This window comes from Peromyscus eremicus, chromosome 7 (genome assembly GCF_949786415.1).
Source record: "Peromyscus eremicus chromosome 7, PerEre_H2_v1, whole genome shotgun sequence".
NCBI classification, from domain to species: domain Eukaryota; kingdom Metazoa; phylum Chordata; class Mammalia; order Rodentia; family Cricetidae; genus Peromyscus; species Peromyscus eremicus.
In genome coordinates, this window is record NC_081422.1 from 34,277,764 (window position 1) to 34,301,661 (window position 23,898).

General features: G+C 38.6%; 1 protein-coding gene and 1 pseudogene across 1 annotated transcript; one reads left to right on the top strand and one right to left on the bottom strand.

Moving 5' to 3' along the window:
• Window positions 1-517: 517 nt before the first annotated feature.
• Window positions 518-1,555, top strand: LOC131914678 (olfactory receptor 10S1). The gene is given in 1 exon segment (XM_059267259.1): window positions 518-1,555. A coding segment is annotated over 1 exon segment (1,038 nt).
• A 13,303-nt stretch (window positions 1,556-14,858) lies between these two features.
• Window positions 14,859-15,779, bottom strand: LOC131914247 (olfactory receptor 8B8-like; annotated as a pseudogene).
• Between the last annotated feature and the right edge of the window lie 8,119 nt (window positions 15,780-23,898).

Below are 23,898 nucleotides of genomic sequence, written 5' to 3' on the forward strand. Positions count from 1 at the left end.
GATTCCAAAGAACTCCCTCTGAGTGAGAAATGGGTGGGAGGATGTGTTCCTGGCTGATGTAATAGCCCTCTGATTCTAGCTAAGTCCAGAGATGAATGCTGTTCCCAAATGGCAAACAGCAATTAAGTATGTGGCTGGGTGCAAGCAAAGCACAGAAGAGGAAATTAGGAGGCAGGAGCATCACCATTCTCAAGTATACGCCAAAATCACTTCCTCAATGACGGCAGAATTTGTCCTCTGTGTTTACATAATTAATTTGTGGACTACATTTCTACAGACAATTCTTACAATCCATATGTACCCTATAAGACTACGAGTCATGCCTCCAAAGCTTTATTTTTGCAAGACTGTCTAATATGAAAACAGAAGTATAGGAGGAAGTTGAATTGAATCTGTTAGTCTTCTTATCTTATGAAACAAGGCCAAGATGGAATGCACCAAACAATAAAGACATTTGAGGAAAGAGGGCAGCTATTTACTCTATCACAGTCAGCTTTATTGAACAGGAGATAAGAAGATGACTGTCAAGACAGAGTACCTCAACCAGACTATGGTGAGCCACTTCTTCCTAGAGGGTCTGATGTACACAGCTGAGCATCCTGGACTCTTCTTCCTCCTCTTCCTCCTCATCTACAGCATCACTGTGACTGGCAATCTTCTCATTCTCCTTACTGTGGGCTCTGACCCTCATCTCTGCTCCCCCATGTACCACTTCCTGGGCCACCTCTCCTTCCTGGATGCATGTCTGTCTACAGTAACAGTTCCCAAGGTCATGGCAGGCCTACTGACTTTGGATGGGAAAGTGATCTCCTTCCACGGCTGTGCTGTACAACTTTATTGTTTCCACTTTCTGGCCAGCACTGAGTGCTTTCTATACACAGTCATGGCTTATGACCGTTACCTGGCTATCTGTCAGCCCCTCCATTATCCAGTGGCCATGAACAGGCGGGTGTGTGCAGGGCTGGCTGGGAGCACTTGGGCCATAGGTGCTGTGCACTCTGCAATTCACACTTCCCTAACCTTCCGCCTGCTGTACTGTGGGCCTCACCATATTGCCTACTTCTTCTGTGACATCCCTCCAGTACTGAAGCTGGCCTGTGCAGACACCACCATTAATGAGCTTGTCATGCTTGCGAACATTGGCGTGGTGGCTGCAGGCTGCCTCATTCTCATCATCATCTCCTATGTCTTCATTGTGGCCGCCGTGCTGCGCATTCGCACAGCGGAGGGACGGCAGCGAGCCTTCTCCACTTGCACAGCACATCTCACCGTGGTGCTCCTATACTACATGCCCCCTGTCTGCATCTACCTGCAGCCAAGCTCCACGGGTGCAGGGGCAGGAGCCCCGGCAGTCTTCTACACAATAGTCACTCCAATGCTCAATCCTTTCATTTACACACTGAGGAACAAGGAGGTCAAGCAGGCTTTGAGGAGGTTGGTGTGTAGAGGCTCCTGAGAGTCTCCGACTGGCAGCCCAGGCCCCCACCTGAGCCTGTGGCTGTGTTCCCTGCCCATCAGGAAGACAACAACGACAAACACTCAAGTCCTATTTTAAGGAGGAAAATGCCGGGTGTCAACTGAGTCTCATGTCCTTCTCTTTGGTCTGCCTCAGCACCTCCTTAACAAACTCTTCGTCAATAGAATGCAGGCTACAGAGGTGACTTTTTCAAGTATTTCCAACACTTAAACTCAGGAGCATGTAAATTTTGTTCTAACTCTTGCTTGTTTTAGTATTTCTGTAAAATAACTGTACTGACTATATATCTATTACTAATTCTTAAAGCAAAAATACAAGGTCCAAATTTTTGTTATTTATCTCCTGGTTTAAGAGAAGAGACTAAATTTTATCATGATTAAAATAAAGCTCCAATGAGAATTGGGGCTTGCTCAACATTACCTAGAAAGTCATTATTTTATCTTTGCCCACTCCAGGTAGTGATACCTAAGACCATACTCACAAGGTGAAATAACAAACAGGAAATTATAGCTGAAGTTTTTCTGGTCCCACCCAGATCCCATGGCCCCACAGTCCCACAGCCCCTCAAACCCAAATGAACACACAGAGGCTTATATCACTTTTAAACTATAGCCATAGCAGGCTTCTCCCTAGATAGCTCTTACATCTCAAATTAACCCATTTCTATAAATCTATACTTTTCCATGTGGCTTGTGGCTTTACATCTTTACATCTTGCTTTACATCTTGCTTCTCCTAGCAGCAGCTAGCAGTGTCTCCTCTGCTCTGTCTTTCTCCTTTCTCTCTAGTTAGAATGTCCCGCCTCACCTTATTCTGCCTCACCATTGGCCAAACAGCTTTATTTATCAACTAATCAGAGCAACACATATTAGCAGCATACAGAACAACATCACCCATCAGTGGATTTGGAGTCATTTGAACCTACCCAAATCCCAGACTCTGAATTCACTAGTTGGTAGATAGAAAATTTTGTACAAATCTTATACCTGTATCATCAGGTTAAAGAGAAAATTAAAAACAATTTCCTTATGGAATTTTATGAGGTCTGAATGAGATAATTGGAAAGGTTTTGGTATTTCCATTGGTGAAGTACTTTCCTTATAGAACAACCACAAGAACAGATTTTTCTAGATAATGAGGTAACAAATACATCAAGATTCTGCTTAAAGTAATTTGCCATATGAAGGGAGAAATTGTGATGTCTTCCAGGATGAGTGATTGATCTAACCTTTAGATAAATGTGCCTGGACTGCTAAGCTAAACACTATGCACACGGCACTTTATCATTTTAATTGTGCTATTCTTCTGTAGGAGTAGCCTCAGCCAAACAAGCCACTCTTTATGCTATGTTTTATAGCAAAAGAAAATAAGTTGTAAAATTACCAGTTTATTACAATCCAATAAACATAAAATGGGTGAAATTTGTTTAAATGGATGATGTCTTGGAAATTCAAAGATGTTATTATAGGTTTATTTGTGAAGGAGAATAAGTATATATTAGGATGAGAATAGTAACTATGATGGATAATCTTGGTCACCAGCTTGACTAGATCTGGAGTCAACTAAACGGCCAGTTGATGGGCACACCTTTGAAGGATTTTCTTGATCAGATTATTTGAAGTAGAAAGAGCCACCTATAATGTAAACAATACCTTCTGGTGGCAGCTCAGATGAAAGGACACAGAGACAAGAGTGGAAGCTTTGATTTTTGCCTATTTGCCTCCACTCTTGCTAGCACGCTTGTCTACTCTGTTGCTACAAATGCTACATTCCTTTGCTGATATTAGAACTAGACTCTTCTGGCTTCCTATGCTGACTGAAGATCAGCAGCTCTTCAGTAATCTTCCATGCCTATATAGCCAGATTGGAACTGCTGAGACCTCCAGCCTCATGGACTGAGTATCTACAGAATTCTTCACCATTCCAGAGTGAACCATAGGAAATGCATCATGTAAGGCAACCAAATAAAACCCACTTCAATATGTATTTGTTCTATCTGCTCTCTTATTCCAGAGAACCCTGACTAATACAGTAACTATAATCCACCATCAAATCCATTTCTTTGAGGTAGCATGATGGTTGTATTACCTATTTTACTGCTCATCAGGATTATATTTCAAGGAACATTTTTATTTTTCTCTCTACCTGAAGATGGGGTAACCATGATCTACAGACACAAAGAAACTTTCTCAAGACCATGCTTCAGCTCTGAAGTGTGTGTGTGTGTGTGTGTGTGTGTGTGTGTGTGTGTGTGTGTATTAGCTTTAGCTCTAATATATACAGCTTCAAAGACCGCATATTTCTGTATTGCGACAGTGCTTTAAAGGTAATCAAAAACCACCCCTCATCATTTAAGAAATGCATAGAGGCCTCAAAACCATTTTAGATTTTGTAGTCAAGATTCCCCAGTCTTTGAATTGTGCCTGGTCCTCTATAAATGCAGGATCTTAATCTAAAGCTCTGGAAATGGATAGTATATAGGGAACATGACTGCAGACTGAGATATGCAGTTAAGCTGCAGCATCCACGCAGAACTTGGGGTTATTCTCCCTTGTTCTGGTATCTGACAGTTACTAGTACAACTGTAGGAAGGATGAAGGCAACTCAGGCAAGCTCATCGTTCCCACCAGAGCAAGCTTCAACACAGACTAAACACAGAGTGAGGACAGTGCCAAGACAAGCCCGGGTTCCATCTGACACTTCCCTCAGTTAAACAGCTGCCTACTGGAAATGCAAGGATGAATTATAGAAGACTAGACACACAAGTGCAATCATAATTTTTTTCCCTTTTACCTTTTGCCTTAACACTTCTACATCTGTCTACCCAGTAAGAACCCTTCAATCTCTTGAGTTCTTCTCTTCCTCTTTCAAATGGTCCATGACATCAGCTAATTCTAAATCTTTATAACTATGTTGATAGATACCTTGTCTTTATTTATTAAATATTTTGTATACATATCACAACTGTAAGAACTATAAAAGGCTTTATACTGTTAAGTGTCCCAAACAAAACTACTCAATAAAATATTTAGGTCAGTAAAATATATGTTCCTTCATGTATTCAGCATGTACAAATGAAACAAGGCATAAACACATTCTTCATAGTAAAGTTATCAAATAACAATATTGGTTTTCTAATTGTTTAGGGAAATGGAAACTATTAATCCAAAATTTTTTCTCTCAAATTTTTGTATTTTATTATAAGATTTGAGAAGTGTGTTATAGCTAACTGTGCTAGTGCAGCTATAATTAAATTCAGAATGTAAAAGAGGACTTGAGAATTCATTTGCACTAATAAACATGAAAAAAAAAAGACTTGACAAAATGAAGATAACTATTTAAGATAATTATTTCCCCTGCCTCCCTACAACATGGCTAGTAAGTGGCTGATGCTTCTATATGATGAACATTTGTCAAATGAACAGGAACTAAAACAAAAGTATTTTCTAGGAAAATCTGCAGGTAAGGTTTTCCTGTGAAAGTGAATAAACAATCTTAACATGGGCAATCCTAAGACAAGAAAAGAAGGTGAATAAAATTGCTAGAAAGTAAGACTTATTGATACCCTGCCTTATATTCAATAGCTCATATTCAGAATTTTGCAATACTCTGGAAGGCAGAGCTTATGAAGTAAATTATGATGCTAGTAATTGAGTGGCAGCAATTTCCCACAGTGATTGATATGCCAGTGGCCATTGTCTTCATGCTATTCTTTTTTTTTTTTTTTTTTTTTTTTTTGGTTTTTCGAGACAGGGTTTCTCCGTGTAGCTTTGCGACTTTCCTGGAACTCACTTGGTAGCCCAGGCTGGCCTCGAACTCAACAGAGATCCTCCTGGCTCTGCCTCCCAAGTGCTAGGATTAAAGGCATGCGCCACCACCGCCCGGCTTCATGCTATTCTTTAAGTAACATGTAGTTCTAAAAAAAACTGTGTTCCCTTTCATAACTGGCAGCCTTATAACTAAATAAAATACCATTTCTTTGAAAAATATTCTTCTACAAAGAATTCTTTTACAAGTTTATATTCAGTCTGCATTAACATCAGTTCTAACTCAGGTACTCATTACTAATATTTTTCCATGTAAATAAAAGTAAATTATAAAAAAAGAAGAGCACAAGCTATAAAGAAGCTATGATGAGGTAGCATCTTAACAATATATTATTAAAATGTATAATGGTAGAGCCCAAAGCAAGATTTTTGGACCATCTTAATGAAAGGTGACTGCATTTGAGAAAAAGGTGTTGTTATTCCATTTTTCTTTAGAGCTGAATAGTATTTCATTTTACTTATGTTCCAGGTTTTCAACATCCATTCATCTGTTGACGGATAACTAAGTTTGTCAGATATTGAGCTTATACCTCTCAATTTTGAGAGTTTTATTTATTTACTTGTTTGTTTGTTTGTTTTTAAATATATATTTGTGTTTGCTTATTTTTACAACCCACCTGCTGTTTCCTCTCCTTCAACCAAACAAGGCATATCAAGGTGAAGGCTGGACAAGGCAACCCAATACAAAAATAAGAATCCCAAAGGCAGGCAAAAGAGTTATAGACAGCCCCTGCTCCCACTGTTAGAAGTCCCACAAGAAGACCAAGCTACACAACTGTAACGTATATACGGAGGGCCTAGGTCAGTCCCATGCAGGCTTCCTGGTTGTCAGTCAGTCTCTGTGAATCCTTATGAGCCTAGGTTAGTTGATACTATGGGTTTTCTTGTGGTGTCCTTGACCTCTCTGGTCCTATGATCCTTCCTCCCTGTCTTTGTCAGGATTCCTCAAGGTCTGCCAAATGTTTGGCTGTGGGTCTCTGAATCTGTTTTCATCATTTGCTGGATGAAGCCTCAACTTTGAAAAAATTTAATGAATGAAAGTTTTAAATATCTTTTTCATTATTGCATTCATATCTTTGCTTTTGGTAATTCCAAAGACAAAGAGATGTCCTACAGAGCTGCACAAGTCTCAAATCTCTGTTTACATTTGGTTAACAGATGTGTTTGTTTTCTTGTTTTTCATTTTCCTACCATACTGTCCTTGATTTGCCTTTGAATGCACCATTCATTTACTATGTCATATCCAATGCCTTCTAAGACTATTCAATAAGTTTTAAATTTCATTTGTTTTAAATTCTAGGTATATAAATTATTTTTTCTGGAAATAGGATAAAACATAATTTAAAAACAAATCTTAGATATAGGTTAAGGCTAGTTACTACACTGATACATTTGAATGTGGTTGTAGTTTTGTGGGAATACACATGTCACAATTTATTAATGTTGATACTTCAAATTCATGCATTTCATTTGATGTTAACTTACCTTAAGCAAGAAACCATAATCTATATTACACTTAACTTACATAAACAGATTTATTTAATTAAACAGAGACTTAATGATCTAATGTCACTAAAATTTGCTCAAAAAAGAGACTAAATAGTCAATTCATAAAAAATATAGATTTTAAAGTATTATTTTGAAAAGAAAACAAATGAAAGAAACTAATTTGAATTTAAGGCATTTTAACTGAATATTTTCACTCTGTTTTTGATTTGAATAAGTTTTATGGTCATCATATACACAAAGAAAGAAAGTCATCAATCAATATTTTACATATGAGAAGTCTCAGGTTCACATGGCAGTTAGGACTTGCTTAATAATACATAAATAGCAGAGGCAGTCCCAAAGTCCCAGGTTCTTTCAATTCTATATTCTGAGTGGTGACCATTTAGAATGGTACACACCTGTATCCAGTGAGCAATGTCCCCAAAATCCTCCCACCATTTCTGTCATCATGTATATTTCTTTATTAAATTGATTTTGTTCCTGTACTGTAGTTATTATAGCCCCTTTCTCTAATCTCCTACCCCATTTACAACACGCCCTTCCTCCTTACAGGTCCTACTTCCATATTCATCAATTTTTTTGCTATTATTTGGTTTGAATTGGTTCTCTTTTTTGACATTTACATATGTTTATATACTTGGTATGTACAACTGATACAAAATGGTAATATTTAAATTGATATGTTTTTATATAATATTTTTGTCTGCAAAGTTGTACTTCTTAATATTTTTATTTTAAAATTTTCAAAAATATTTAGTTTTATTTATTTTTTTTTTAAATCAAGTCCACTTTCCATGCTCTCCACTCCAATTCTTCCTCCATTCTCCCACCATTAATCTTCCATGCTTCATGCGCTCTTTTCTCCCTCACTGAATACACTCAGCACAGCCCACGAGTGTGTGCATTACAGGGCCATCGACTGAAATATGGGTAGTTTCTCAGGGTCCAAATCCCTAAAGAAAAGTGACTCTCTCCCCGTGGAGCCATCAATTGCCAAAAGCTCCTTAGCTAGGGGGAAACTTCATGTGCACGTCCATTGTCCATGTGGGGATATTTCTAGCTGGATCGGGTGTAAGTCTTGTGCATGTTGACGTGACCACTATCAGTTCCAAGTGCAACAACCTTATTTTGTCCTGAAAACACTGGTTGGTTGTACTCATCCACCACCTATGGCTTTTACAATATCTCTACCTCTTCCATGATGGTCCCTAAGACATGGGAGGAGGGAGTGTGATATAGATGACCCATGTAGAGATAAATACTCTGCAGTCTCTAATTGTCTACATGCTGGTCAATTGTTGGTTTCTGTATTAATCATTCATTCTAAAAGAAGCTTTTATCATGAGGGTTGAGGGATGGACTAATATATAGGTATAATGATAATTCACTAAAAGTCAGTTTAATAATGTGTACATCAGGTTCTAGAGAGTAGCCAAGAACAATGGTAATATAGGGAAATAGTTGGTGTTCTGTGGTATACCACAGACCAACAACTCCAAAAGAGGTAGTCCAGTACCACAGTGCTGTGTTGTTTGATAGCCTACAATGACTAGGAGGAGCATTGTTTTTCCACTATAGGGTTGTTTAAACTCTTTTTATATATGGATGTGATATATTTTAGGAAGCTTCCCAAGCAGAAAGCTTCCACATGACTTTCTCAAAAGTCTTCAGTGTTAGTTATTCCTCCCCACAATCCTACCTCTGTCCTGCCCTCCCATCACCCACCATCCCCAAGCCTTCCTACTCCATTATTCTCCTTTTCCTCTTTACACCTCCTGTGCTCCCTCTCCCTACTCACCAAAGCCTGATCAGATGACTCCTGCCTCCATAAGTACTCCAATTTAAATACACATACCCAAAGATCCAAAGCTAGCATCCATATATGTAATAACAAGCAACATGGGGTTACCTCACTCAAAATGATTATTCCTGAAAATTTCATAATAGAATTTTCTTAGCAACTAAATAATATACCATTATATAAATCTAGACACATTTTTGTTATCCATTCATCACTTGAAGGGCATCTATGCTTTTCCATTTCCTGGAATTTGTGAATAGAACAGCAATGAATATGACCAAGGAAGTATCTCTGTAATAGGATAGAGAGTCCTGTGGATACATCCTCAAAAATGATATAACTATATTATATGACAGATTTAGTTCTAGCTTTTTAAGGAAACTCTATACTACTTGCTATCATATCCACACCAGTTTTCAGTCCCACAGTGAATAAGTGCTCTTTTTTCCTTACATCTATATAACTATTTATTGTCAATATTTTTGTTTTTCATGTTAGCCATTCTGTTAATATAAAATCTCAAAGTAGTTTTAATTCACATTTTCATGACAGAATTTAAAATGTTGATCATTTAAAAAAAATATTTCCCTGACGGGCGGTAGTGGCACACACCTTTAATCCCAGCTCTTGGGAGGTGGAGGCAGAGGCAGATGGATCTCTGTGAGTTCAAGGCCAGCCTGGTCTCCAAAGCGAGTTCCAGGAAAGGCATAAAGCTACACAGAGAAACCCTGTCTCAAAAAAAAAATTTTCCCTTATATTTTTGGTTGTGAGCCTAACCTTTTATAGCTGAGCCATCTCTCCAGCCCAAACTCCCCAAGGGAGGCCTTACCCCCTCTGAGGAGTGAATGGGAGGGTGAAGCAAAGGGGGGAGGTGGGTGGGAGCAGGCAAAGGAAAGGGAGGGGAAACTGTGTTTGGTATGTAAAATACAAAAAAACAATTAAATAAAAAATATTTCTCAACCATTTGTATTTCATTTTTTAAGAACTTTGTTTCATTCTTTTCTCTAATTTTAATTGTTTGTTTTTGTCTTAGTTACTTTTAGATTGCTGAGAGGAGACACCATGACCAAGGCAAGTTTTTAAAAGAAAGTTTTTATTAGGCATTTATAGCTTCAGAAGATGAGTCCATGACCATCATGGTGAGGAGCATGGCAGCAACCAGGCAGGCACGGTGCTAAGGCAGTGCCTGAGAGCTCACATCTTAATCCACAAACAGAAGTCAAAGACTAAGAAGTCAAAGACTAAGTGTGGGTTTTTGAAACCACAAAGCCCACCCCAGGAACACACCTCCTCCAACAAGGCCAAGCCTCCTAACCCTTCCCAAGTAGTTTTGCCAAATAGGGACCAAGCAATCATATACATGAACCTATGGAGGCTAATCTCATTCTAATCATCAGAGTATTTTTGGCCTTTAGTTTTTAAAATCTTTTTATATCTGAAATATTAACCTTCTGTCATATGTTTATTTAGTATATTTTGTTCCCATTTGGTAAGCTACCTCTTCATTCAAGTGATGGTGTCCTTTCCTATACAGAAGCTTTTTAGTTTCATGAGTTACATTTATCACTCATTGGTCTTGGGCCTGAACTACTATAATCCTGCTCAGGAAGTTCTTTCTTGAGCCTACAAGTTCAACATATTTTTCCTACTTTCTCCTCTATCAGAGGAGAAAGGTCTTATGTTGAAATCCTTGAGCCATTTGGAGCTGAGTTTTGTGGCAGGTGAGAGACAAAGATCTAGTTGAATATTTGTTGATGATAGGGTTTTTTTCTCTCTCTTCAGTCCTGCCTGGGCCTGCAGCTGCTCAGACCCAAATAAACACACAGAGGCTTATATTAATTATAAACTGTATGGCCGTAGCAGGCTTCTTGCTATCTAGTTCTTATATCTTAAATTAACCCATTTTTATTAATCTACAAGTTGCCACATGGCTTGTGGTTTACAGGTACTTTACATCTTGCTTCTCATGGCAGTGGCGGCTGGCAGCATCTCTTGACTCAGCCTTCCCTTCCCAGAATTCTCCTCTGTCTTCAGATTGTGATTATGGGAACTTATGTATGGTCCTCAGTTCTATTACTTTATTGACATGTCTGCCCTGGTTTTATGCCAATATCATGCTGTTCATAGTTCAATAGCTCTGTAGTACAACTTGGAATCAGAAATTTTAGGTTTAGCTAGAGGAATAAATTGTTCAAAGATTAATTTGCATAATTAAGCACTGCCGGTCAAAATGTGGATTAACCAATTAGAATGCTTCAATCAGGCATAATGCCTCCAGAACTGTTTTTACTATTCAGAATTGCTTTGTCTATTCTGTGTCTCTGTGTTTTCATATAAAATTTAAGATTAGTTTTCTTTCTCATATTGATAGGGAACACTGAATCTGTAGATAGTTTTTGGAAGGATGACCATTTTCACAATATTAACTGTAATAAACCATGAACATGCAAGGTCATTCCATCTTCTGGAGTCTTTTTCAGTGTCTTAACATTTTCCTTGCACAAATATCTTCTTTGGTTGGATTTATTCCAATGTGTTTTTGAGGCTATTGTATATGAGATTATTACCCTGATTTCCTTCTCAATATATTTGTTGTTGGAATACAGAAAGGTTACTCATTTTGTCTTAATTTTGTATCCTGTTATTTTGCTGAATGTTTATCAGCTGTATTTTCTGATTGAGTCTTTAGGTTTTATAGTCTCTTACATGTAAAATCATACCATCTACAAATAAGAATATTTTTATTTATTTTTCTATTTGTATCCCCTTGATCTCCTACAGCTGTCTTATTGCTCTAGCTAAGACTTCAAGCACTGTATTGCACAGGAGTAGAGGGTGGACATATTCTAGTGGGAATGTTTTGAGTTTTTTCATGTGTTCATAAATACTATGTGTGCTATGTGTATGTATGAGTGTGAACACACATGTGTTCTGGCATGCATATGGAGGTCAAAGACACAGACAACCAGAGGCATTGGTCAGCTTTCCATCTTTCTAAACACATACAGACAGAGTCTCTTTGTTGGTTACTGCTGCCCATGGCACTGGCTCAGGAGCATCCAGGAACTGTCTTGTCTCTCCCTTACACCTCATCATAGGAGCACTGAGACTATAGATACTTGCTACGATGCCCAGTTTCACATTCATTTAGAGGATTCAAACTCAGCTCCTCACACTTGTCCAGCAACTCTTTTATCTATGGAGCCATCTCCCCAGCCCTTGTTTTCTCTCCTTAAAAGAACATCCGTCAGTTTACATCAGGACCCAGGATAAAGACCTCACTTTATCCTATTCCCTGACTAAAGGCCTGGTTCTAAATACTCTCCTATGACAAGAGGCTTCTGCAACCCAAGTCCTAGACCAGAGTCCTGATTCTGGACACTCATTGTTTGGTGTATTAAACAACCACAAGAAAGCAAATAAAACTAACAATTAAGAGATGGGAGAATGGGTTAATTAGAATGGGTATTTAGGAAAATGGAAATTAGTGTTTCAGCTTCTCTTTGGAATAGTGATATGCATTTTAGGTTTAACTATAATAATAAATTGTTCAAAGGCTAATTTGCATAATTAAGCAATGAAGGTCAAAATGTGGATTAGCCAATCAAGATCTTACTTTTGGTTTTGAAAGATAGTTCTGAAAAATTTCTTCCAACTTGCAGGGACAATGTAATTCCCATGAACCTGGAAGTGACCTCTTCATGGGAGATGTGTCTGCTAATCTTGAAATCCGTTGTAACTGCAGGTTTAAGGTAATGACTTGAGACATGTTTTGAGGTCTGGAATGGGATGCTATAAAAGTTGACAGAAAGATACCTTAGTTCTTCTTATCTCTGGGCCTTCAGCCTTGAAGGGAGTTAAGATAGTTTAAGTATAACTACTAATTAGGGGAGGACAATCAAATAATTAACATACCCACATGCAGAGGTAAGTGGATAGTTGACCCAAAGAGGAGACAGAGACCAATGAAGGCAGACACCCCATGCTTGTATACTGCTTATAATTACTTTCTGATCCCAAGTAAGGAATTGGTGCTTTTCAGAAAAAAAAATTATTTCCTGAGTGCCTGTCAAACGGGATTACAGGGCTTCATTGTGTACACTTTCATGAAAGTAATTACTACTAACAAACAATTAATATGAAAACAAAAATACTAAAAGAACACCAATAATAAAACTTGTAGGACATTGCCTCAAATCCACTGGTCTGAATCCAGTGGTCTCTCCAAGTGTAGACACTTGTACAGAGAAAGCAAAAACACAGGATTAAATATATTCCAACCTGGGGCTGGAGAGATGGCTCAGTGGTTAAGAAGCACTGGCTGCTTTTCCAGAGGAGTGGAGTTCAATTCCCCCTACCCACATGGAAGCTCACAATTGTCTGTAACTTCATTTCTAGAGGATTTGGTATCCTCACACAGACATACATGCAGGCGAAACACAAATGCATGTAAAAATAAATAAATCTCTTTTAAAAGGATAACCCCACGTGTCTTGTGCTCCTATTTTAGTTGGCACATCTCTCACTCATTTTCTCACATTAATGCAGAATTAGCAAAGGAAACATTGCCTCTCCTGCACGCTGTGGCAACTCCATGTTACTTACAGTGTGTTGCTTCATAGCTTTAACAGCAAACTGTTCCTGAAATGTCTAGGATTGGTTATAAATAAACACAGACAGGGTTTCTAAACAGGTAAGGAAAGATGCAATTCTGGCTATTTAGGAGGTTGATCCACCAGGATTGCTTAAGATCAGTAGTTCAAGGCCTGAACCAAAAAATAAAAGCGGAGATGAGTGAAGTCCTTTGTGTGACTAGTGCCACCTGGATTTTTACTGTTTTAATATCAGGGTCTGGGGATGTAGTAGCACATTGTCTAGCCTTTGCAAAGCTTTCTGCTCAATCCCTAGAACTGTCATAAATACTATTTCCCCTTCAAAACCCAAATATATGAACCCTATTCCCCAATTATTTTCCTCTATACCACATCCTTCTGTGCTTACCTCTGTTCTACTACACCAGAGTCACAATCACTGATTTCTCATGCTTCATAAACATCAAAATTGTTCCTGCATCTGAAAATACATGTCTAGTTCATCAATCGTCCTGGAATGCTGCACTGACTGGCCTGTCAGCAAACTAAGGGTGCACATCCCCTCCTCAGAACAGCCCATTGTGACCAGGCAACAGAAAATAAACACATAGTAAGTCTGCTCCATCTCTTCTAAGCAAGAGTGACCTCAGCTCCTCCAATGCATTCAGATGTATCGTTGTTTAATTGTTCTTCATCTACTGGATTTTTTTTTTGCTCACCTAGACCTGATGTCAACCTTATTGTAACCACTCAGACATTGGAGACCACAGATAATTAGTGCCTTCTTCACCATCTTATTTTTATTTTTAAAATCATCTTAGTACAGGATAAATTTCAGTTTATATTTCTTGATTAGTAAATACATCATTTGCACTATTTAACATTCCAAGACAAAAGAAGATTAAAATGTAATAAAACGAGAAAATGCAGGGTGCTAACAAATTAGAGGGACTGCAATTCCTCTACAAATAATTGATAAACATTTGTAGTTCACCTCCTTCCCAATGGAGACCTAGTTTGTCCCCACACTCATGTTTATGCTGTAACACCGAAGCTATCAAATCTCAGGTAGCTCTCCTTTATCCTGGCTGGTCCGGGTGTGGATTCCTGCCCTTAGTAACTAGAACCAGAGGGAAAATCTATGGCCTTCCTTAAGAATAAAGGAAGAAGAGATCAGAAAATGAAATGAGAAGATCATGACACATGCCTCTGCCCTTTTCAAAACCAGAAAAGCTCCCAAACAAAGTCTTCTCCAGTGATTAATAGAAAGTTATTCAATGAATATATAGATGGTTGGCTGAACGTCAGTTATCTCCATGACAGCTACACGAGAATTCTAGAAAAGTTCAACTCCAAAATTAGACCATCTTGCCTTTTCTGTATTTATTACCATCCCACTTTTTCTCCTTAAAATCTTACAATTTCTGCAAATAACCTAGAAAATGAGCCTTTTTCTCTTCACTCTCTTACTTGTCTTATCTGTACCTAAGAAACAATTTCTGTAATTAATTTAATTTTCTCTATTATTTAGCCATTTACATCTTATTGCAATGATGAGATCTTCCCTTCATACTTTTACACACAATGTATGTGCCCATATGCAGATTCATCATATAGATCAGTACATCTTCTATTTAAATGAACACCTTTGTTTCAAAGTCTTAGTGCAATTTTAACATCTTTGTTTCTCAAACTGTAGATGAAGGGATTCATCATGGGGACCACAACAGTATAAAACACTGTAGATATCTTATCTTGATCCACTGACCCAACAGGAGAAGACTTAAAGTATATGAACGACGATGATCCAAAGAACAGAGAAACAGCAATCATGTGGGAGCTGCAGGTGCTGAGGGCCTTGGACCTGCCCTTCGTGGAATGAATGTGGAAGATGTTAGAGAGGATCAAAGTATAAGAAATAAAGATTGTGAGGCTGGGAATGATCACACTGACACCCACCACAATGAAAACCACCAGCTCATTGACGGAGGTGCTTGTGCAGGAGAGCTTCAGGAGAGGAGGTATGTCACACATGTAGTGATTGATAATGTTGCCATCACAAAAGGTGAGTCTCAACATGCACACTGTGTGGGCCATGGCACCCACAAACCCCATTGTATACCCACCCACCATCAGCACAGAGCAGACCTGATGGGACATGGTGACCTGGTAAAGCAGGGGCTTACAGATAGCAGCATATCTGTCATAGGCCATTGCTGTCAAAATAAAACATTCATCAATAACAAAGAAGGCAAAGAAAAAGAGCTGAGTCATGCACTCAGCGTGGGAGATGATGTTCTGCTTCACAAAACTCACCAGCATTTTGGGAGTTATGACAGAGGAATAGCAGAGGTCTGTGAAGGAAAGGTTGAAGAGAAAGTAGTACATGGGGGTATGCAGGTAAGGGTTCAAAACAATCAGAACCATCAAGCCCAGGTTCCCCACCATGGAGACCACATAGATTCCCAAGAAGAGGAAGAAGAGAGGCAGCTGGAGCTCTGGCTGATGTGTCAAGCCCAGCAGGATGAACTCCTTCACGGAAGAGGCATTTTCTGAGGCCATTCCTCAGGTCATAGCTGTGAGAATGGGAAAAATAGGGACATTAAGATAGTATCCTAGCTTTCACAAGTAAACTCATATGATGAGACTGAGAGCCAGAATGGAGAGACAAACTGTAGTCCTATGTTTCAGGCCCTTGTGTTCATCTAAATTTCATATAATGGGGAAAATTTATAAGCATGAATGTGAAAACACAGAATACAATTTTACTCAGCGTGATGATGACCATTCCTTGCCCTACAGAATCTCTGTTCCACTTCTGCCTTGACAGTCTACCTCTCTCAGCTCAGTGGAGGTCTCAGGAGAGAGGAGATGAAACCCATGAAAGGCCCCCTGGCTTCCTTACATAAGGTTCCTTATAGCAGAGTACCTTCCATACAGTTGCACATTCACCATTTTACATCCCCACCGTGAGAGGAAAAGGTTAACTCTTCTGCGCTATTGTCATGGAGGACGAATGGCTTTGACTAATTTTAGGGAGTAACCACACAGGGGGGAAAACAGATCTGTCCAATTGTTTTTCCTACTTCAGCCCTCACTCTTCCAAGCTCTGAGAAACTATGGGCTGAAGACCATGATTTCTAGGGTAGCTTTGCCCAGAGTGTCCTCTCCAACCCTAAGTTAGTTAATAGCACCTACTAATATCAAAAGAGCCAGTTGGTAATATGGCCCAAGGGACTTAATGAGTTTTAAAAATCCTTGGGACCTGATTAAAAGTTGGAGGCCTATGCTTCCCCAGGGCTTTCTCTAGAGCAGGCTTTGAAGTTAAGCAAAATTCGGTACCCACATGTACAGCCTAGTTCAATAATGACAATGGCTTACTAAAATGGAACAATTTAATGTATATTTGGGCCCATCTCAAGTCATAGAGATCAAGATGACCTTTTCTTTATCTTCAGTATCTGCTCCTATAAAAATCTCTGCAGCACTATAAAATATGATAAGTTTATGGCATTGTTTTTGCTCATCCCTGGCTCCTTTTTTAATTTATTCAAGCCTAATATGTTCTAATATAGGGAAGTTAATGGAAATTTCAGCTTTATGTTATTCTATATTATCATAAAAATGAAGAAAAATTTAAAAAAATGTATTTAGCAGGATGGATTTTCTTGCTTGTTTTCCCAAAGACATTTTTCTGACTTTTTTTGAGGTGATAATATAATCACCTTTCTCCCTTCTCTTTCTTCCCTCCAAACCCTCTATACACTTCCACTACTCTCCTTCAAGTTCACGACCTTTTTTTCACTAATAGTTACTGCATGCATAGATGTATATACACATATATTCCTAAATATAACCTGCTTTCTGTATAATTTATTTATACACCTGTTTTCTTTTTTATTTTATTTTTTATTTTATAATTTAATTCAATTTTACATATTAGCCACAGATTCCCCCATCCTCCCTCCTCCCCCATCCCTGTCCTCCCCCCAACTCACCCCCAATTCCTATCTCCCCCAGGGCAAGGACTCCCCTAGGGATTCAGCTCAGCCTGGCAGACTCAGTCAAGGCAGGTCCAGTCCCCTCCTCCCTTTACCCAGGCTGAGGAAAGTGTCCCTGCATAGGCCCCAGGCTCCAAACAGCCAGCTCAGGCACTAAGGACAGGTCCTGGTCCTACTGCCCGAAGGCCTCCCAAACAGTTCAAGCTAATCGACTATCTCACTTACCCAGAGGTCCTGATCCAGTTGGGGGTTCCTCAGCCATTGGTTCATAGTTCATGTGTTTCCACTAATCTGGCTATTTGTCCCTGTGCTTTTTCTAATCATGGTCTCAACATCTCTCGCTCATACAGTCCCTCTTCTTTCTCGCCGATTCGACTCCCGGAACTCCACCTGGGGCTTGGATGTGGATCTCTGCATCTGCTTCCATAAGTCATTGGATGAGAGTTCTACCATGACAGTTAGGGTGATTGGCCATCCTATCACCAGAGTAGGTCAGTTAGGGCTTTCTCTCGACCATTGCCAGTAGTCTATTGTAGAGGTATCTTTGTGGATTTCTGGGGACCTCTCTAGCACTTTGCTTCTTCCTATTCCCGTGGGGTCTTCATTTATCATGGTATCTCTTTCCTTGTTCTCTCTCTCTCTGTTCTTGATCAAGTTGGGATCTCCCGCTCCCGTAAGCTCTCTTTCCCCTGATCCTTGCCCTCCATTACCCCACCTCACGTCCAGTTTGCTCATGTAGATCTCATCCATTTCTCTGTCACTGGGCAATCCCTGTGTATTTCTTAGGGTCCTGTTTTCTAGCCTTCATGGAGTTGTGAGTAGCAGTCTAGTCATCCTTTGTTTTACATCTAGTATCCACCTATGAGTGAGTATATAGCATGTTTGTCTTTTTGAGTCTGGGTTACCTCACTCAGGATGATTTTTTTCTAGATCCATCCATTTGCCTGCAAATCTCATGATGTCATTGTTTTTCTCTGCTGAGTAGTACTCCATTGTGTATATTACCACATTTTATTTATCCATTCTTCAGTTGAAGGGCATCTAGGTTGTTTCCAGGTTCTGGCTATTACAAATTATGCTGCTATGAACATAGCTGAGCATGTGCCCTTGTGGTATGATTGAGCATTCCTTGGGAATATGCCCAAGAGTAGTATATTTGGGTCTTGGAGGGGATTGATTCCTAGTTTTCTAAGAAAGCTCCATATTGACTTCTAAAGTGGCTGTACAAGCTTGCATTCCCACCAGCAGTGGAGGAGAGTTCCCCTTGCTCCACATCCTCTCTAGCATAAGCTGTCTTCAATGTTTTTTATCTTAGCCATTCTGATGGGTATAAGGTGGTATCTCAGAGTGGTTTTGATTTGCATTTCCCTGATAATTAGGGATGTTGAGCAATTATTTAAATGTCTTTCAGCCATTTGTGCTTCCTCTGTTGAGAATTCTCTGTTTAGCTATATAGCCCATTTCTTAATTAGACTGTTGGGCATTTTGATGTCTAATTTCTTGAGTTCTTTGTATATTCTGAATATCAGCCCTCTGTCAGATGTGGGGTTGGTGAAGATCTTTTCCCATTCTGTAGGCTGTCACTTTGTCTTGTTGACTGTGTCCTTTGCTCTACAAAAGCTTCTCAGTTTCAAGAGTTCCCATTGATTAATTGTTTCTCTCAGTGTCTGTGCTACTGGGTATACACCTGTTTTCACTGCTGACTAACCTGCAGCAAATGCCCAAAAAAATTGACAAGTATATTTAAAATAAATATATAACTATGATTATAAATAATAAATTGTGGTTTTAAAAATAAATTAGAGCATATTAATTTTATGCATGAGTACTACTAAAATTTTTAATAAAAACAGATGGTTAATGTTTATTCAGACACATATGTGCTCATCTAGATGGCACAGACTGTAATAACAGGAAGTGAACTTCTCTCTTCCTTATATCCACTCTTGTATGTTTTATGCCACACTTCCCACAAAATGATTCATGCCTACAAGTTTTCTGGAACCTGTCATTGTAACAAGAATGAGAGTTTTCGCTATGTTATCATTGTCTCTTTTATTTAATTTGACAGCTGCCTAAATTATCAATATGAGCATGCTAGCATTTGATATAATCTCTGGTTTTTGTTTTAGACGTTGATAGTTGTGGGATTGATGTGGCATACATATATCTGTGCATATGTCTTATTGAAATAAACAACAAAGATAAATTTGGATGCCAAAGGGGAAGAGATAAGCAGACACTCTACAACTCCAGTGAACAGCCAGTTAATGATCTTGATTAGACTATTCAGATTCCAAAAAGATTTGAGATGTTTTTGTACTTTGCAGACTTCAACACATTCTTTCAAGTTGGGCCAAAACTGTGGAATACCTCATATCTGTAGAGTATCAACTTGGGTAGCCAATAGACATTACAATTCTCCCTAACACATCCAGGTGGATTAATTAAAGTAGAAATAAAAAGTTAAGAGAAAAATAATTCCACTTAAACTTTTATATTACATTGATTATTGTGGGGGGCACATATGTACTACACTTCATGCTTTGAGTTCAAAGGATAGCTTCTAGGAGTTGTTGCTCTTCTTTTACCATAGAGGACTCAACACAAGTCAGCATGCCTGGCAACAAGCACCTTTACATGATGAGCAATCTTCCCAACCTAGAACCTCTTTCTAAACAGATAGCAATGATATTAATCCCCTGTCACATTCATATCTCATTTTTGTTCTGAGACAAAATACTATCTTCTAAGGACATTCTATGTTTGAATGTAGGTATGATCAAATACCATATTGAGCAAACTTTTTGATCCATTCCTTGTTTCTTGGTGTGTATTAGTTACTTTTCTCAATTATGAGTGCATATCCCTGACTAGAAGCAACTTATTGGAGAGTTTATTTAAGCTTACAATTTGAGGGGATATAGTCCATCATGGTTGAGAAGTCATGGCAGCAAGAAGCAAAGAGTGATTAATGCTGGTGTTCAGTTTACTTTGTCCTTTTAATACAGTCTAAATATATAACCCATAGAATGATGGTGTTTACATTTAGGGTAGGTCTTCTCATCTCAGTTAACCTAATTTAAAATATTCCTCATAGATATATCCAGATGCTTGTCTCTTTGATGATTCTAGATTCTGTCAAGTTAACAATCAATATTGGCCACAACAGTCAGCTTCTATGAGAGAAGCCTGTAGTGTCAACACTAAAACATAGTCTGGCTAAGGTGTTTATTTAGCATAGTGGACAGAAGTCCATGATAGTTGAGAGTTCTATCAGTTTGGGTTTGGTAAGGAAAATAACTTATTCTAGGAATTTTAAGCAAGGAGAATGAAAGGGAATTAACTACTTTAATTAACAGATGTGCTTAGAAAACGGATTCTAGACTGAGGGTTAAGGATTTATCTCACTTCTCCATATACCGGACCCACTAGGAAAGCATTAATAGGTAAAGCAGAGTTCACACATAGTGCTCATGTAACACTCTTAGGGCATGCTTTCTCTAATTCCTGAAAAAGCAGAGCAAGGCTGGCTCATCACTGATTCCCTTCCCAGTGGTTAGAAATAAAGAACTCTTCTTGCATTCACCATTCCATTTTATTTAAGGGACAATTTTGAGAGATCTTAAAATGTTTGAAAAATAAAAATGATTAGCTACACTGTGTTGACTACCCAAGGGAGGCCTTACTCTCTATGGGGAGGAGATGGGACGGGGGTAGGTGGGGGTTGGGAGGGGAGGAGGGAGAGGGAACAGGGGTTGGTATGTAAAAGGAAAGAAAATCTTTTTTTAATAAAAAATTATATATATAAATGATTAGCTACAAATAAAAGTTACATTATACACATTGTCATGATTTGTGTTTTTGGATTCTACAGTTGGACAGCTTAGCTGTTCGAGTTTCACTCAATGTTGGACTTCGTCAATAGCCTTTTCTGCATCTATGGAGGTTATCATGTGATTTCTATACTCAGATCTATTAATACAATATATTACATTTATTGAATTGTGTATATTAACCCATCCTTGTATCCCTGAAGTGATGTACACTTGGTCATGGTAAATAAAATATGTGATAATTCTTCTTCTGAGTTCTGATTATCATGTCTTACTCATCCCTTCTATTGGTATGGCTGTTCACTGAGATTTTATTTGACTTAATGAGCTTTTTATTCCCAAAGTTTCATTTTTTTTCAAAATTTCTGTCTTAAAATTAATCTCCATTGCTTTTAATATACTTTTAATTAATTCTTTGAGAATTTCATACATGTATACAATGTATTTTGATAATATTCAGTCATCTCCCTAACTCCTCCAAGATCCATGAGAACATCTCCTCTCAACTTTCAGGTTTATTTTTAATAGCCCACCAAGTTCATTTTGTGATGCCCATATAACTACATGTATAGGCCTATCCACTAGACCATAGTACAACTACCAAGGGTCATACCCATAAGGGAAATGAAATTTACCCTCCTTTCCCCAAAAACCATCAACTTTCAGTTGCTCCTCAGCTCTGGGAGGGAACCTGTGAGCCCCTCTGACATCCATATTGGAATGTTGACTGGTTTGGTCTTGTTTAGGTCTTGTATAAATAACCATAGCTGCTGAGAGTTAATAGGCAGAGTTGTCTTGTCGTGTCAAGAGAACACTGCTTTGCCCCAGTCCTCCCCAACATCTGGTTCTCACTATCTTTGTACCCTCTCTTTCCACATGGTCCCTAAGTTTTGAGAAAAGGGGTTTGTGATACAGATGTCCAATTTATGACTGAGCACTTCACAGAAACGTGTTCTCTGCATTTTGCTAAATTCTGAGTTTTTGTATGAAATGCTTCCCACTGTAAAATTAAACTTCTCCAATGAGGTCTAAGAATATATTTAGAGGGCAGATGATACTATGTCCATTTAGGAAAATAACATTAGTAGTCTCATCTCTAGGGTCTGTAACCCCCCGGCCATGGGTTTGGAGCTAGATTTACAGTACCAGGAATAAATTCCCTCTTGTAGGATAGGTCTTAAATCCAATCAGAAAACAGTTGGTTACATAACAACATTCATGCCACTTTTGCATCAGTGGACATACCTTGCTGTGTCAGTCATTACTGAAGCTCAAATTGTCCACAGCCAGGTAAGAGTGATAATGACTTCTCCCCCAGAAGCCTACACAGCATCTTCCAGTACTATGAAAAGCCAGCAGGAAGAAAGTGTCCTATTCAGTACCAAATTGATTCCCCCATGTCCTGGAACCAATGTGTGTGGTATGTGTAACAATGAGGTCTTACCACTAAATTCTGGTGGTCAACCAGGAGCAATTACAAAAGCTTATATTGTTTTGATGATCTCCAGGCCACCTTTTCCTAAAAACTCAAGCATTTTATCTGGCAACATGTAGCTTCTGGGATGAGCAATATCTCCCTGTAGGGTAACTCCAATACCTATACTTGTTATAAATATGTATAAATGCAAATAAATATATTACATGTGTGTAAGCTTACAAAACAGTAGGTTTCCATGGGGATTTCTCAAACATCCTTAGGTTTTTCACCTAGGTCCTATGACCTATCTAGACTCAGGGTCTTGGCTTCACTGATGGTGTCAGATACAGATTCCACCTCATGAAGAAAACCTTAAATCCAATTTAAATGTGATAGGTTACTCCCCAAAACATGCATGCCACTCTTGCACCAAGGGCCTACTTTTCAGGCAGCTCCTTACTGTAGCTCACTGGATTAATACCTGGGTGAGACTGATGATCACTTTCCTCCTCTGCTAGAGTGTATAACATCTTTCAGAACTATGAATGCAAGCCAGTGGGAATGATGCTTCCAGTTGGGTCCCAACAAGATCTCTCCATGTTCTACAACATAAGTATGTCGTACCTTCAGCAATAGCATCTTACCGTCAAGTTGTGAAGGACAACCACTAACTAGCATCACCATTGTCAATGGGCTAACAACTAAAATGGGTATAACCCATTCCAAGTACTTGGAGTTTTATTTGGTAATATAAGATACCTAGTTAGGGCATTGTCACCCCCACTATATGGTAACTCAATTTAAACTCCTTTTATATATATATATGTATTTTAAGAAGATTCTACAGCCATCGGCTTCTGTAGAGCTATTTCAAAAGGCCTTTGGTGTTAGTTGTCTCTCCTCATCCCTCTCTTCTACCCTGCCTTCCTTTCCCCCTCCCCATTTAATACTTCAATTCTAGATTCTTCTTTATCTCTTCAAAACAGTATATTCTATTTCCCCTTCCTTAAAAGATCCCCTTCTCCCCACATCTGATCCCATACTGGTTACCTAACTGCTATTGGTATTCTAAATAAAATGTGCATATCTAAATCATGGAAGCTAACATCCAGATAGAAAAGAAAATACACAATGTTTGTCTTTCTGAGTTTTGTTTAACTTACTCAACATGATTGTTTCTGGCTCTATTGATTTGCCTGCAAATTTTAGTTTTCTTAATAGTTGAATAATATTTCATTGTGTAAATATATCACATTTTCAACATCCATTTGTAAGTCTATGGACATCTAGGCTATTTCCAATGTGTAGCTATTATGAATAAAGCAGCAATGAACATGGATGAGCAAGTATCTCTGTTGTAAGATATAGGGTCCTTTGAATATATGCCCAAGAGTAATATAACTGGACCTTGTAGTAGATCTATTTTCAGCTTGTTAAGT